Genomic DNA, 15,785 nt, shown 5'->3' on the forward strand with positions numbered 1-15,785 from the left:
TTGTTTCAAGGGTTTCACTTCTACTTTTGCACTCTTCATTCTCAGTACTCTATTGCGTCGTCGATGACGGTCCTTGTTATTTCCGCGATCAACCTAAATGGGAAAGATCAAAAACCTAAATGATCTGATTCATTTCTTGGTTACAGACTTGCCTGACTGTAAATTCGTTCGAGCATATTTTTGTCTCCTGCAGTGTTATGCAGCTGCATTGATCGGCGCAAGAAATTTCAGAGTTCTTTATATTAGCTTATGTTTCTTTTAATGCGTTAATTCGGTATATATACAGTTTAAACGTTGCTATATAATTTCCGAGATCTTTTATTTTTTCGTAAAGGTTCGTTCGTGATAACGTATCTGATAAACAACATTTACTCATTCGTACTTATCATCATGACTAGAGAAATTGAAAACGTTTACTTTATATACTGTATATTTCAATGGGAGAGAAGGAAGCACTATTTGTTTCTGACGTTAAATACAGTAAATCTGACAAAAATAAGTAATATTGTACAGAAAAACGGAGGCATCGTTTTGGGGCTCAGCATTTTTGTTTAAAAAGGAATCGTTGCTGAAATAATTTGTCGGGAATGTTTGATAATATTGGCCTTGATTTGAAAATGCCGCATTGTTAAAGAATTGCCACAGTTGTACAGAATGAACATTGTATCATGACTGATAACATAATTCTATTGAAGTGAATTTCTCAAAAATTTATGTCGCTGGTTTTTAATCCGAGGACGTTTAAAATATTGGTACACCATAAATGAAACCAACGCTGTTCAAATGTAATTTGGGTTCCAGGGTTTGATCTGTTTCTAATCATAAAACGTATACATAACTCAATCACTCGACCTAATTTTTAAGGCAAAATTTCCTATCGCGTGGAATATTTTTGGATTGTTTTTTTAAACGTTCTGACACGGACGCTTTTCTCAATTTTTGAAAAGTCTCAAGAGGTTGAGAATGTTGAGCCATTGGGTAGTGTTTTATCTTTGGGTGTTTTCTGCATATCCCTTTTTCATCATTCGATGATTCTTGCCGTGGAGACTGCTTCAAAAACAAGTATCTTCGCTTCCAAACTTGAACACGTTTTTTCAGTTTGCGCTTTATAGCCTTCAACAACTCAAAAATTATAAAGTTTGTTGGTATTATAAAAAAAGTGTCATAATTTCTTTCAGGTGTAGATTTTGTGATGGTGCTAAACCTGTTGTCGCCAAATCGTAAAGTAAATATTTTTTGATCGTTCATTTAATTGTTTATGGCCGATTTCCAGTCGGATAACGTGCCGTTTGACGGTTCGGTTATTTCTTAGCAGCACTCATCTCTGCTACTTATGCGTACCACTCCTTAGCTGAGTTTGTTTCTCCAGGGTTTGTTTGCTGAGCATTAAACTAAATTTGATTGCGAGTGTTAACCAAATAGCTTCAAGGGCAGTGCTTTCACTCTTCAAGTTAAGAATTCTCAGAACTGTATTGCGGAATTAAGAGTGTCCTTGTTATTTCTTCAATAACTTGAATGTTCCTAAACATGCACAGTAATTCCCTGCGTTTGCAACATCACTTTTTTATCTTTCGCTTTAAAGTAACTAAAGGTAATTCGCTGTTACATGCTTTAAGCTCAAATTAATGAAACGAGACCTTCCGAAGGTCCCGAAATGTTCAATCCAGAAAGATGATTCCTAGTTCAGTTGTTGTTTACAGGGCAGGTGTTGCTAACGATTAGAAATCAACCTTGTTTACCCGAAATAGCGAATTTAAAAGCAAACGTTCTTTTCTGCCGAATGCTTTTTCAACAGTAATATTATTTTGCAACGCCATGTGGTCAGGTTGTTTAAAAAGCTTTTTCTGCAGGAACAAAATCGTTGCAAACATTACTTAAATTGAAAAAAAAAAACTGAATTTTTTTTACTGTAATGAAAACGTTAGAAACGGTGCATGCTACTGTTGAAAAAATTAACTTATATTATAATTTAATTTTCTGAAATTTGTTGAACACGCTTATTTTCTGTTCCTGTTTTTTATTTGCCATTTTTTTTTTATTTTCGATTAAAACCCTCCTGCAGGAATTTCAACCTCTGAAACATCTTACTGATTTTGTACTTTAAATTGACAATGGTATGAGCGGAATCTTGAAGAAATACTCGTGAGTGTTCGAATGCTTTTATTCTCAACGGTCAGTTTAATGAAAAATGTTATATTATTATAGAACTCGAAAGCTGTTTTTTATTGGGAAAAAATTGGTTTTTAATTTGTCTCCAGAAATGAATTTCGTACCGATGTTATTCTGAGAGCTCCTTTTGGTATTGGATTATCATTTTATGTTAGTAGAGAAACTACACAAGAATATTCTTCATTCATCCTTTTAAACGAAGAAGGTGTATTCATGGCCAATATAACGTTTGTAAAAAAGTAACCCGGTAGTAAGATGAACAATCGAATGAACACACATGATAATAAGACTCGGCTAGTCTTGCTGAATATGACAGGTAATTGATAATCCTGTTGCGATAATCAGTTGCTCCGCAGTTTGTACGGTATCAAAGACATAAATTAACCGTTGTTTTAACATTGAGCAACTGCCGGTGATGTACGGGGCACGAAAAAATTGAAGAGATACCGCTTGTTCCATTTTGGTGTTTTGCCTCTTTTGCCATCCAAAGCAAAATCTTGAAATCGAAATGATTTGATATCCTAGACGACAAATAATTAGCAAGGTCCCCAGTGGGGAAAAAGAACAATTGTTATTGTTTCCTAAATAAGAAATCGAAACGATCTATATGATGTAAAAAGATCTCAGCGACTTAAGAGAACGTTCTTGCTAACTATACTTTATTTTCCGTCTTTCGTCGTACTCCACTTTTATAACTGCATGGAAGCTTTCTCGGATAATAAAGTGCAATTCTTATCACATCCATCTGTGGAAAAGCAAAGATTTATTATTCTTTTTTCTTAACGTTTGAGACCAATATAAATAATTTCACTTTTATTTCTTTCAGTATCTGAATTCTGTTGAAAGTAAGCTCGCATTTGTTTTGGGTTGCCTAGGTGTATTATTAAACGTTTGCTTTCTGTTTCAAAAGAAATTTTAATTTCTTCTCGTGTATACCACTTATCACTTCCCATCACGAGGGCGCCTATGATGAAAATTCACAAAAAGAGTTACAAACTACTAACAATATACTCTACCATAGGAAAGTACTGCTCGAGAGCTCAGCTCTCGAGCAGTACTTTCGCTATGACCATTCAAATGAAATTCAAATTTGAATGGTCACAGCGCAGGATTTCGTCCACGGACCCCCAAAATTCGACCCACTCAACAACAGACGAGACTTGGCTGCTGTGTGAAATTAAGCGAAATGGCCTGTTGTTTTCGTCGCTTATTTAGTTCCAATATTTTGAACCTGTGAATGTCTTCGACATAGGACGTTTTTTATCAATCGCTGCCATAATGTCTACTAAATTTCAAAGCGATCTAAATTGATAAGCGTGTTACATTTTTTCCAAGTAAATCATTTTTTAAGTTTAAAGAATAGCAAGTAAACCGTTGATACGAGATTCACCCAACCTCATTTCTATTTAAGTAGCCGCAGCGTGTTAACGTATAGGCACTGTGCAATCAGAGTTTGTTCAACATATATCTTTTGTCTACTTTGTATATTTTCGTGCTAGGTTATTACAATGTTTGGGAGACACGTTTTGGGAGGCTGAAACACTTTCCTGCCTTGTCAAACGTAAGTGAGGATAGAACGCAAGAAATGAGAGTAACGTTTCTGTTATTGTTCTTCCCCTTGTTTTCCGAAAGTGTGCGTTCACAAGAGCTTGAAAATAATAAATTTTTCAGAAAATGAGAAAATTTTGACTCTTATTTATAAATTTAAACGATAAAGTGTAATTTTCCGAATTGTTTTTACTTCATTGCTTTGTTTATGATAAAGAAATAATTCACGTACGGAAATTCATGTGAGACGTTCTAGACCAAAGGTGAATGATTCAAAGTGAACAAATTTCAAATAGCCCGAAAACTGACTCCACTTCTTGTTTGGTGGTTTCAGCTTAACCCAAAGGATGAAAACTACTGAGCTGTACCTTGCTGCGATAACTTGTGAAATGAAATTTATAATTATTTTTACTTGTTTCTTATTTCGAAGTTGTTGAGCGTAAAAGAATCAAGTTATATTGACCACCTCTCCCCGGACTTCTCTGGATTGACTTCTCTTTAATATGCTTTTGAACTTTTTACTTTTTCGATTCACTTTTCATTTATTAATGGAGTTTTAGCTACACCTAAACGAAATTTTTTGCCCCTTTCCAATGGTTAAATTGCTAAGTGGTCGATCAGCTAAAGCCTTGAGTGAGATCCTTCTGTAACGATAGTAATGGAGTTAACCTATATGCCTTCCGTAGCACCCAAGTTAAAACTTGCAGTGAAAAGTCGAGAATAACTTTTTATTTTATTTTGCAAATATTTAAAATAAACAAACAAACAAACAGCCATTGCACGAATGAAATAATGCTGCCCAGCAATCATGATTAATGGTCCCCATAATCACATCTATAGCAATGTCGTCAAAAACTATAGTCAAAAACGTCAAAATCATAATACACCTTTCAGTTTTTGCTTCCAAATCTTTTATTCACAAAGGTGATCTTCGCTGGTTTCCTAATTTTTTAGGAAAGGCTTAATTCTGAGAAACTTACTCCTAGCAAGCGGCTTATCATGACCAATGAGGTTTTTTGCTTTAAAAATGAAGGTATATTTATTTGCATTTTATGAAATAGACAACATACAACGTGCTTCATGACTGGGTGTAAATAATTACCATTAAGGTATAGTAGCGCTTGGGAAAGTTCAGTCTGTTTAGCTAGCGGGATTTTTCGCGTGTTGGAGAGGTTTTGGCCGCAGGGGAGGAAGGAAGTTAAATTGTGGGTGCTAAAACTTCGTCCTCCAGACTTTAACACAGGCAAGAGAGCACGCTTAATAAACAGCTGTTGAAACAGTTGCATTCGCGTCGGGTGGCCGCGGCTTTTTTTCCCTTTTTTTTTATTTCTATTTTACTCCATTCTAAGATGAAGAAGTTTGTTTTACTGTTGCTCTGTAAATGTTTTTCCCCTGGGTTTCGCTGATTGGTGAACGCGGCCGTAGCGACGCCATGTTTTGTGAAGAACTCACGTCAAGCGAATTCAATTTATGTCAAAAATTTTCATGTCAAGGGTTTGTGGGTGGTAATGGACCTCTTAGCCATCTCACGATGAGACTGTCATCGCCTTTAAAACATTCGTTTTCCATGTGTTTTACCCTCTTGTCTTAAATGACGCAATTGCAGCCGCGAGATCAAGTTCAAATTGACCAGCTAAATGGCGGCACCCTCCAAAACCATGTTAATGGACAGATCCTCACTTGACATCAAAGTTGGACTTTGATGTCAAGTGAGGATCTGTCACATCAAAGCGGAGTCTACATTCGAGTTGCGAACGATTAAATGGAATTTTGAGCACTTTTAAAGTGCACTGCAGTGTATGATTTGTTTGTAGAGTCGAAAAGGGGCTCTTCCTCGCTAAAATCACGAGTAAATGTAAATAATCTTCTTAATTAAGTAAGTGCGAAGTATTCTACAATCTGTCCTAAAAAAAAATTGCTGATCTCTACGTTTGAGTATCCGGCTATTAAGTTCCACTGTACTTCCACTGTAGTCTCTGCAATCACAATTTCGTTGTGCATGCTTGTTCTTGGTTTTGCAATGCTCAGTCACCGAAATGGCGGCTGGGGTTGTGTGGAAGTTCTTGGTATTTTTCGCCGCCAGAGAGACTTTTGCAATTCACAAATTTACTGATCTAAATCAGCGCAGTTGGCGATAACAGACAGTGCGTGCACGCACGGTCTTGCCAGTTGCATGAAAACTTTCCCCCAGGCAAATTTAAAACGGAGGTCCATGTGATGATGTACTGTGCTATACTTGGGGCAGTAATTTTAGTGGGTATCAGAAATACGGTTATTTTTTTATTTGTTTTCATGAAGGAAACACTGTTGGCGGGGTAGCGATAGCATAAAGTTCAACTTTCTTCACTGTTCAAAATCGTTTTAAAGTGGTACGACAATCACATTTTGCGATTTAAGTTGATGTATGTTTCTTTTTGTTTTCGTTTAGCCCGATGTCTTAGTTTCTAGATTGTGATTTTTAGCTGTTATAGTAGACAGTATACGTTGTTCAGCAGGATCACCAGCAACAAGTTCAGTGCTCTATTTTGCTATTTTAAGAACTAGGTGTTTTCATTTATTAGTGGAGACATTTTCACTGTTTACATTGAGGGATCGATTACTGCCACTGTTTATCGGACCAGAGGTTAATGTGAGCTTTTTCTTGTATCCGCTTCCTTTGCTTTGGGAAGGTTTCAATGCGTGTACAGGATGTGCATGACCCTTATCAAGACAAAACAAAAACATAGCTAACTCTGCTGAGGGCACCTTGTGTCAGTTTTCGTAAAAATACCAAAAATATTGACCATACCACCAGCATTATCCTCGTTGTGTTATCTCTCATCTTTTTCTTGTTTCCGTTTTGGTCTAGGGCAAAGCAATCCTGCCGAGAACCGAATCTTAACAGCCAGAACGCGTATATAATAAGGAAACAAAACTGTCGTTATATTGGTTCTGTTACCTGAAACAAAATACTCAGTAGGCGAGAACGCGCTAAAACTCCGTTTCTCAAAGTGGCCAGTCCTGTGGATGAAATTATAGAAAATGAAAGCTACTAAGCACAGATCACTTTCCTGTACTGCTGTTTATTATGCAGTACAAGGTGGTCCTAACTTTCGAGTCGGTGGATAAAATCGTAAGTGTGAAGACCTTCCAAATGTAAGCTACCTCACAGTATGTTCACGTAATGCTGTTTGTCACCGAGTATGTTGAAAAACTCCTAAACCCCTTCGCGTGAAAGCTATTGATTAGTATTTTTCTGTGCTGTTTTGTTTTTCAGTATTTTGCAGAATCGATTATTATTCTTTTAAGAATACAATATCGAGAATGAGACTGTTAAACGTGTTCTTTTTCGAAAATTGGTAACTGAATTATTTTCTTATTTGATATAAGCCGAGTTTAAATCGTACTTTTGATTACCAACGACATTAATAAACATCGTTTCCTTTTCTTATAATAAGAAAGAGTTTAATGCGATTTACGTTTCATGTACTTTAGGTTTTAGGTAAATTGACAGCATCTCCCATTAGATAAAACGTCTATGGAAAGGACAAGTCTTTCTATGGTCTGCAAAGTGGTTACAGAATAATTTACTTATTTCCATTTATCAGTATAATTTTAGCGTACAGAGAAAGAGAAGAATATTAAAACATATTTTAGAGCAACAAAACGATTTCTCTCCATTGTTCAATTATAAATGTACGGTATATATATTTCTTATTTATAATTGAAACGGCTTCCTTATTACAACTGAATTTCAATAGGATATATGTGTTTTATTGTGGCGTTTTTAGCGCGGTGAGAACAGCAATTATCGATTTTCCGTGGATATGTTTTTTTGGGATACCGTCAGGTGTTGCTGATTCAGATTTGAAAACAAAAATTAGAATTTCTGACATCAAACATGGATATATGAATAACAGGTAATCTTGCACTGATGTGAATAGGCTATTTTTATTAGTTTCAATATTCGGATAATTGTCTCGTTTTCCTATTTTGGTTGCTGTTCCATTTATCGCATCGGGGTATGTCCCAAATCGTTTGAAACTAATTTCGATTAAAAAAAAAGTGCTAAGTTCATTTCTCCGATATTTTGCATTTTTGTTATTACTTTTTGTGAAACGAAGAAGGAAAATATGAGCATTGTTTCCAGCCGTATTTTGTTGAAAATTTGTATGAAACAAAAGGCTAAATCATGTCACGCTGAAAGGTGTCAACTTGATACACTATTTTTCGAGACATTTCCTAGTAAGATTTCGATCCATATCTTTTTGGGGTGATACGAGTTATATTTGTTTTTAGAAAATAAAAATTATCGCACAGAGAGTGATACAGCTGTTTATTGGAGGTACCCGCCTGGTACCTTGTTGTGATAAGGCCACTTGTATAATCTTTCTTCCTTTTCATGGAAGGACTCTCTTTAGATAATCTCGGCGAATAGCCCGATTATTTTCGATTTTAGACCCAACACGAGGTCGGTTGATGTTGCTGTCTTGTGATCAGGCTATCCAATGCGCGAAAGTAGTAACGGCATTATAATATTTAACCCTTTGAAACGAAAAGAGTGGTTTTTTTTTATAAGGCAAGCCAATAGAGTGAACAAGTTTGTCCATGTATCACGGATTTTGAACAGTTTGATTTTGCTAGATGCTCAGTTTTCGATCCGAAGATGAAGTTGTTGAGAATAGCTCCGAATTAAAAATTGCATAAACAATTTACCCTCAGAAGTAGTAACAGCGGTAAAACTACTTTGTGTATAAGCAGTAGGTGGGTGTTTGAGTGATTAGTTTGGCGTTTGTTTCTTCCAGTCTTTGACTTCGAAACGCCAAGTCGTTTTGAAAATTTGGCACGAAATATCTCGTATCGTTTTCTTTGAAATTGAAGTAGATTGTGTTCTGCCCACCCACAACCCTGAAATGCCTACCTAGTCGGTGTTAAAAATATCACAGACGTGTTATGAATAATTTTGAAGTTGTACATTAAGTTTATGAACTGTCCATCGCCATCAAGGCGCCTTGTGCCCCAGAAGACTCATAAATATTTTTGTTTTCACCCTTACCCCCAAGATACCCTGAGGCTTATTCTACAAAGCTGTACGCACATTGAACAAAACGGCATTGTGACAATAATGAAAACGGAATAATTTGTTTTTCGTCAGTCGAAATTTCAAAACGGAAGGATGGAAGTTCGGGCGCATAGGCGCGAGGTCCAGCGCGATGCCCGCTTATTTATCCCTAGCAAAAGCAATCAGTGCTTCCTGACGACTGAATGCAGTAGTTTAAGGTGTAATAAACAGAACCCGCCATTCTCGCACCTTTACACAATTAATGGTCCTCGTTAATGGCTTCTATTGAACGAGTAAATGCTCATTTTGGGTTGTTGTCTGTTCAGTTGTCCCATTTTAGAAAATGGGCTTTGTCTAGATGGCACTTAGTGCGATCTTTTGTTATTGTTTGGTTGTTGTGTGGACCGATGAGAGTCATTTAGCGAGTACACAAATTGCATGGCTTGGCAAAGGCTGTCTTCTTGTTTTAATTCAGCTTTCCAATCAAACTTAATTACAATGCTGTATTTCGAATATTCGCCTTTTAAACTCTGGGCAGTAATCGTCAATATATAATTTTCACTCAACTTTATGCTTCCCCGTAAAAGGCTGTCAAGGATGGCATTAAATCATTTTTTTTGGAACCACGTGCCCTTCAATCTTCCGGAGAATTAGTGAGTTACAGTACAAAAGCATAATGTAATCATCTCCCGGCTTTTAAATTGTTTTGTTGTCAGAAAAAAATGTAGTACGATATTTTAATGGCATTGAACGAAGCACCGCAACCGGCTGTTACCCTTTCATTAGGACGGGAATGATCGTAATATTTTTTTTTTCTGCCATAAAGGTTTTATTAAACATGCACCACCAAATTAAATTATGGGTTTCTTTCATCTTCTTAAGTGGGTCACACGCTGAAGTCATTAAAATGAAGTATAACTTGAGTAGTTTGCGGCAAGAAAGAAATTCGTGCAACACGAATAAAGCTCTCCCGAAGGCACCGCCTTCCCTGATAACCCGAGATATTTTTTCAAGCTAAAATGTTTTTGTTTACTCAGAAATGTTTTCTTTGGTGTTTTCACTTCTTGACAGTACATTATCTCGGGATAGCAGAAACCGGAGAAGGCATTTTATTTTTGTGGTTTTAGTCGAATTTATTTTAGTTTATTATGACAAGGCGGACCGAAAGTCCACCTGAGTGTATTAGAACAGGTCTCAAATCCTCCCACAATTTTGAAGCGGCGCGATATGTCATTACAATAGACTCAAGTGATAGCATGTCCAAGTTACGCTACTTCAGTAGCCCACCGTTTGATGAAAGTGATTACTAGAGTAAAGCCTTTTATTACTGAGAATTGATTTTCTCATATTAAACACACATCTCTAAATAGAACACTCCACACAAAGCGATGCGACGATAATTTAAATGACCATTAACACCTTTAAACGATGTGCCATTCTCTACAGCGACTGGGCAAACAGGAAACCATGGCATCCGAAAAAAGAAATGCTAACATTGGGAAAACTAAAACTGGCTTTAGTTGTTCATGAAAATGTAACCTCCATTAAACGTTTATTCAATTCGTGGTGCATTTAGACCCATATGTTGGTAATGGATCGAACAGATGGCTTTGTCTTTGGTTTCACACTTCCGTCGCCCATCAAACTGCCATGAAAAAGCTCTTCAAAGTGCCTTGGGCTTTTTATTTAAGTTGGTATACTAAGGAACTCTATCCGTGCGAGTGACACGTTAAACAGGATCCATTAAGCACGGTGTAAACGAAGCATCTTGTCGTTCAAATACGTGTCGTGGGAGGGGCACCTAAATGAGTATTAAAGAAGTGTTTTACAATCACATTAAGCCCCTGAATAAAAGCTCTTGTAATGAGCACTAATGAGTCTCTTTGTAGTTGATGAACGATGCACTGTAATCAAATTCAGCCGAAAATAATTGCATTTCGGGTGTCGCAGTGATACTTATCTGTCGTTCTATCACTCTTGCTAAATGAATAAATCGCCAAAAAGCAATGATTCTCGACAGTTTAAATTGTTGAGCACGATCAGAGGTTAACAAAGCGCCCCTCGGATGTGAGACTTCAGGCATCAATTAAAGCTGAACTAATTCAAAGGAAATGTAGACAAACATGTCACCCTGGCCTTTTTACACTTTTATTTTGTCTCAATGAATTTGTGATTCTATTTTAAAATTTGACGCTCTGATCCAGCTACTCGCGGCGCAGCTCTTTTTTAATTCTAAGCGAAGGAATTATGGAAAGGAATAACTGTGATTTTGCGTGCTAAAATGTGTGTTTATTTAGTTCACATCCGTTTCGTAATTTTCCCCGTTTACTTCCTAACCAAGCTACGTGCTTTCCTGGCTCTCTGCTTTCCCTGAGTTCAAAAGGAATAGCAGAAACATTAAGCGGTCCGTAATTTTCTCGCGCGCGTTTCAGTCGTTTAGATCCCTTCGCGGTTGATTATTGTAACGATCTCAAGTACAGAATTATTAAAACGCATTATCCCTTTCCTATCCATATATCTACTCATTGGTAATGCATAAACTTATAAGTTTGATAAAATTTTCTTCTTCAAGGAATGTTTCTCATCCGTTGTTCAATCTGTACACTATCATACACACTTGTTAATCTTAATCTTGGATTAAAGGTAATTAAGACTCTAACACTCGCGCAATCTGTTTTCGATGATGTGAGTAAACTTTAAGAGAGCGGACCACTCCACATAATTCACCGGACACAAGTGATGCACTTCCGTATCTCACCGTTTAAACGTTATCCTCCTCTAATCTTCAACACAAGCGTGCCTTTTCGAAGCCGCGTTTCTTGGTAGTCCAGGGTTAATTCAATTGCAAACGGACAATCGAGTACAACAGCTATTAAAATGTTTGTACGCAACTCTGAATGTCACTGTCTTTCTTGTTCACTGGTTTGATGTGAAGGGTCTGTTTGTTGTTATAGCTGGGACGTGATTTGGTAATCTGGTGAGTCATCTATAGAAGAAACCACGAGAGGGAGCGAAGCTTTGAGTGCCGAATGGCGCCATTGACAGAGCTGGTAACCCAATGTCTTCGTACTGTTTGTGATCGTCGCGAACCAAAACTCGCACCGCGACTTTCTTCGCCGCACTTGGTGGACAGATCTCGGATGCTAGCTGGCGGCGTTTTGTTTTGTATCGTCTGTTTTGAAACCAGATTTTAACCTGTGTCTCGGTTAGTTTTAAAGCACTAGCGAGCTCTGCTCTTTCAGGTCCCGACAAGTATTTTTGGTGGCTAAACCGCCTTTCTAACTCGAAGACTTGTGCGTGAGAGAAGGCTGCTCTCGATCGCTTCTTTCGAGGTTTAGCCGGTTGTTGTGGGCTTGAAGTCGAGGTGTGGTTGACATCTCTCTCTTGATTTTCTGTCGTGAAAGAACAAAAATCACAAATCAGATCAGATTATTTCCCTTAATTAAGAATAGTCTAATTTACGCAAATAGTGTCGGTACCTAAGAAGCTAGCGATACTGGTCTATTTAAGAGCCTTAAGAACAGATTTCGAGTACAACTTACTCTGAGCTTTCGCTATGTCCTCTACTCGCTCTGTGCTCTCCTCCGGATTTCTTTCTGTGCAAAGTGAGGACAGTGCAGCGGGAAGCTGCGCGGCGTTGTATGCCTTGTAACAGCCGAGTTGATGGATGCCGGGTAGAGCGCCTTGAAAGTATGTAGGCAGAGGTAAATACGTCGGTGAAACTGGATGAGTGTGGGCCGGGTGCTGACTCCAAGTGGCGAAACTGTTGTTATTCTGTTGTGGGACGTCTTGACGGTTCAGAATATCGGTTATCGAGAACGGTGTTACTGGAGTTCGGATGGCTTCATTCATGTTGTTGTGTTCTCAACTTGGACACGCAACAACGTTGAGAACAGAGGTGATTACAGTGTTAGCGTAAAGACCTCACGCTGCTGGCCGAAACAGAAATAGGATACCACCCGTAGATGTGAACCCTAAAAACGGCACTTGGAGACCTACAGGAATTTCTTTACAATATCATTATTCAGCGATAAGAAATCAAAATTGAACATTAATCGCCGATTGGTCGATGTCCGCGTATCAGCTAGTGGCTGTTGATGAGAAAATCAAGCTAATCAGGCGTTCTTATTGGCTACTTGCTTCATCTACGTAGTTTGTTGACATTCTGTTAAAGAGTGCTGACACAATGCAATTAAGAACACACGGCCTCTCAATTACGCAGGGATTGGGAGCTTCCGAAGGAAGATCGAAAGATCAAGAGTAGGTGCAAATTACAATGTGCGTTTCAAAACACTGGTTGTTTATACAGATAACTGGAGTGAAGTTCAGGGAGGTTGACCTGTCTGTCTGTGGTGTACGTTTTCATTAAGCTGATAAAAATTTCGCGTAACCTCCGCGCGCGATAATTTTCTGATTGTCGTTTTCGCTTCGGTAGTTGTCATGCAAACCGCGTGGGACGGTTGTTTTTAGATGCACAGAATTAGTCTCCCTTTTTTCTTGCTAAGATGTTTTTGAAAATTCGAATTGCTATCAAAGGCAAAGAGCACATGACTAACAGCTTGCGTGGGAATGGGCTAAATGGGTGGTACTGCAAGTTTTGTTTTGTGAGTCTTGTCTACTTGGAGGGCTATTTAGTCGATAATGACTTCGCACCTCATGCCAATCATTGTACCGATTCTGCGTACGTGTTAATTCGTTTATTATTTTACTATTGTCAGGTAATGTCGCTTAATGATTGCAGTGATTGACATTTGAACAATAGAGAACGCGCCATCTGCTGTGAGCCTATTGTTGACAACGTTTACTTGCACTTTAGGACATTTCCATACAAAAGCGAGCTGGGACAGATTTTTATTCTGATCTCGTTTTACCTCTCAACGGAAACTCAGCGCGTAGGAAGTGGTTTGAAAGGGACAGAGGCAATTGAAATGACAATATTGAGGCATTTAAAAGGTTTTTACTCGACTGTGGATTGCTTTCAAGGATCTAAAATCGACATCATTAGCATCAGGCTCGTGACAGCCATCAACTTTTGTTAGCTAATGCGATTACTGTGGTCCACCAAGTTAAAATCTTGTTTGCTGCCTTTTATGACGCTTTTTTGACCTGCTCACTCGCACTTCAGAAATTTACCGTGGAAATAAAAAGCGCTTCAAGACACTTGGTGTTTCGAGCTTCCTTTTTTTCCTTGCTTGTATCGTAAGTTTCAATTTCAATTTGTTCTTTTCAATTTCTGAAGCCCCGGCTTCATTTCAAAATCAATGTTGCCGCAAGTACCTCCCCGACAATTCGTCAGGTGTTACATTACTTTCGCTCCATCTTTTCTTATTTAAACAGGATCGATTGCCGCTCTGAAATTAACTCGGTCTCTTTTAGAGAAATGCGAAAATTAATCGCAAATTTATATTTTTGTTTCAAATAAAATGCCCGTTATTATTTTTTTCCAGAGCGCGTTAGAAATGTGTCAATTACCGGTCAGGGTTTCTCATAAAGGGGATTTTTACTAATGGAATATGTTTTAGAGAATCTTTTCGGCTTTGCCTTTACAGGATCGCTCTTTAGTTTTTACCATAGCCCTCCCTGACTACCAAAAGAAAACCCAGTAGCATAAAAAAATTAAAAGATGTTGTAGAAACGATGCCACAGCCGAGATTTCTTCTTTTGAAAGTTTATTCATTTTTTAGAACATGTGTTGAAACAAACTAAATAAAAATATTTAAGTTAAAAAAGTACGAAAGGGTATCCATGTTTTTTTTATGAACAGCTGACAATAGTAATGTTGTAGACATTTGATTCATCTCCATATCTGAGACACGGACCATATTTTTTAATGGCTGTAATGTATTTTGAATTTTTTTTTTTTTTTGGTCTTGGACTCTCTTCACAATGTGTGTGCCATCAATCGCCAATTAAACTGTAGTGAATGGATGTAATTGTTTTGAAAGCTATCTTTCTGCCTGCGGTATTCTGTCTGCTTTTATCGATGTTTATTCGCGTATGGCGAGATGAACTAGAACATTGAATCCGTGATTGGCTTTGACAAGTTGCTTGGTACTCAATTTCTTATGTTATTGCTTATCACAAAGTCGTCATCAAGATATCACTGTGTTGTTCGAATAAGTCATGACAACTCAATTTCAAAGCTGGGTCTCACTTATAATGATAAAATATAAAATAACACGGAGGTAAAAACCAAAAAAGGTATCGGGACGACAGCAACATGTCCGTGGAGATACATGTTGGCTTGAATTAATCTTGCTTAAACCAGTGTTCAATACTACGAAATGATGTCAATTCTGTATTTTTCCCTGTTCGGTTGATATTGAAATCGTTCAATAATCAGCGTCACACGTGCATTAGCTTATGACGCCCCAAAACCTGATTTGTCTAGCTTTTGCCTATTTATAAATTTATGCTTTGACTTCGTCTGTGGGAAATATATCTTTGATGAAATATTATACCGTTTTTGCGTGTGAAATTTATCAACGTAAAGTGACAAAGTAGCGCCTCACACAAAAGGCTTGTACAAACGCGATTTACAAAATGTGTTTAGATCGAGCGGTGAATGTATGCTTTGGAATAGTGTTTAACTCTTTAGTTTCAATAATTATACACGTTTCTTAACTTTTTTCTTATTTTATGCGGTATAGATAGACCGCAATTTTTCTTTTCTTAAAAATATCTTCTAAATACCATACTTTCGCCGCTTTCTACTTGCATTACTCTCTGGCTAATGTAACTTGTGTGGCCTCTCTACTTTCTCCAGAAAATTTTAAATATCTCATTTCTGCTTAGTGTCATTGATAAGAGTCGCTCATTCCGGACCTTCCTAGCTTGTAGTCATGTTCTCTGCGCTTGACTTAACACTGAGTTACCATGTTCTGTTTGCTAGATGGTTGTTCTGCGGTGGTGGGTACATGTTCATATAATGTGGTGCGAAGTTCATGTTCATATTCATGTTCATATTTAAGCCGTAAGGTTCTCTCCCTAAGCACGGCTCGCCGTCTCTGACCAGCACAGGGACAGC

General features: G+C 37.7%; 2 protein-coding genes and 2 long non-coding RNA genes across 6 annotated transcripts in view; 2 read left to right on the forward strand and 2 right to left on the reverse strand.

Moving 5' to 3' along the window:
• The window catches only part of LOC146465702 (uncharacterized), a 90,818-nt gene that overhangs the window by 12,360 nt on the left and 62,673 nt on the right, over positions 1 to 15,785 (forward strand). The gene's annotated exons all lie outside the window — the stretch shown is intronic.
• On the reverse strand, positions 10,885 to 12,806 carry LOC146465703 (homeobox protein Nkx-2.5-like). Its single transcript, XM_085128271.1, has 2 exons — positions 12,301 to 12,806; positions 10,885 to 12,150 (listed from the first exon to the last, which is right to left on the reverse strand). Exons 1-2 carry the CDS (start codon positions 12,608 to 12,610, stop codon positions 11,741 to 11,743), a joined length of 720 nt encoding a protein of 239 aa, XP_084984397.1. The 5' UTR covers positions 12,611 to 12,806; the 3' UTR covers positions 10,885 to 11,740.
• On the forward strand, positions 12,968 to 15,626 carry LOC146465704 (uncharacterized). The gene is made up of 2 exons (XR_014868216.1): positions 12,968 to 13,018; positions 13,477 to 15,626. It is a non-coding gene; the product is annotated as an uncharacterized LOC146465704 (long non-coding RNA).
• Positions 14,603 to 15,785, reverse strand: part of LOC146465705 (uncharacterized) — a 2,519-nt gene continuing 1,336 nt past the window's right edge. The window contains exon 2 of the mRNA XM_085128268.1: positions 14,603 to 15,785. This exon is cut by the window's right edge and continues 410 nt beyond it. Within this exon, the coding sequence (XP_084984394.1) occupies positions 15,630 to 15,785 (156 nt within the window). The 3' untranslated portion in view covers positions 14,603 to 15,629.

This window comes from Pavona decussata, unplaced genomic scaffold, assembly GCF_977016875.1.
Source record: "Pavona decussata unplaced genomic scaffold, jaPavDecu1.1 SCAFFOLD_155, whole genome shotgun sequence".
Lineage (NCBI taxonomy): Eukaryota > Metazoa > Cnidaria > Anthozoa > Scleractinia > Agariciidae > Pavona > Pavona decussata.

Coding starts and splice junctions, on each gene's coding strand:
- LOC146465703 (XM_085128271.1), bottom strand. CDS start 12,610: ATGAATGAAGCCATCCGAACTCCAGTAACACCGTTCTCGATAACCGAT. Junction 12,151..12,300: donor GGACATAGCGAAAGCTCAGA/GTAAGTTGTACT, acceptor CTTTCACGACAG/AAAATCAAGAGAGAGATGTC.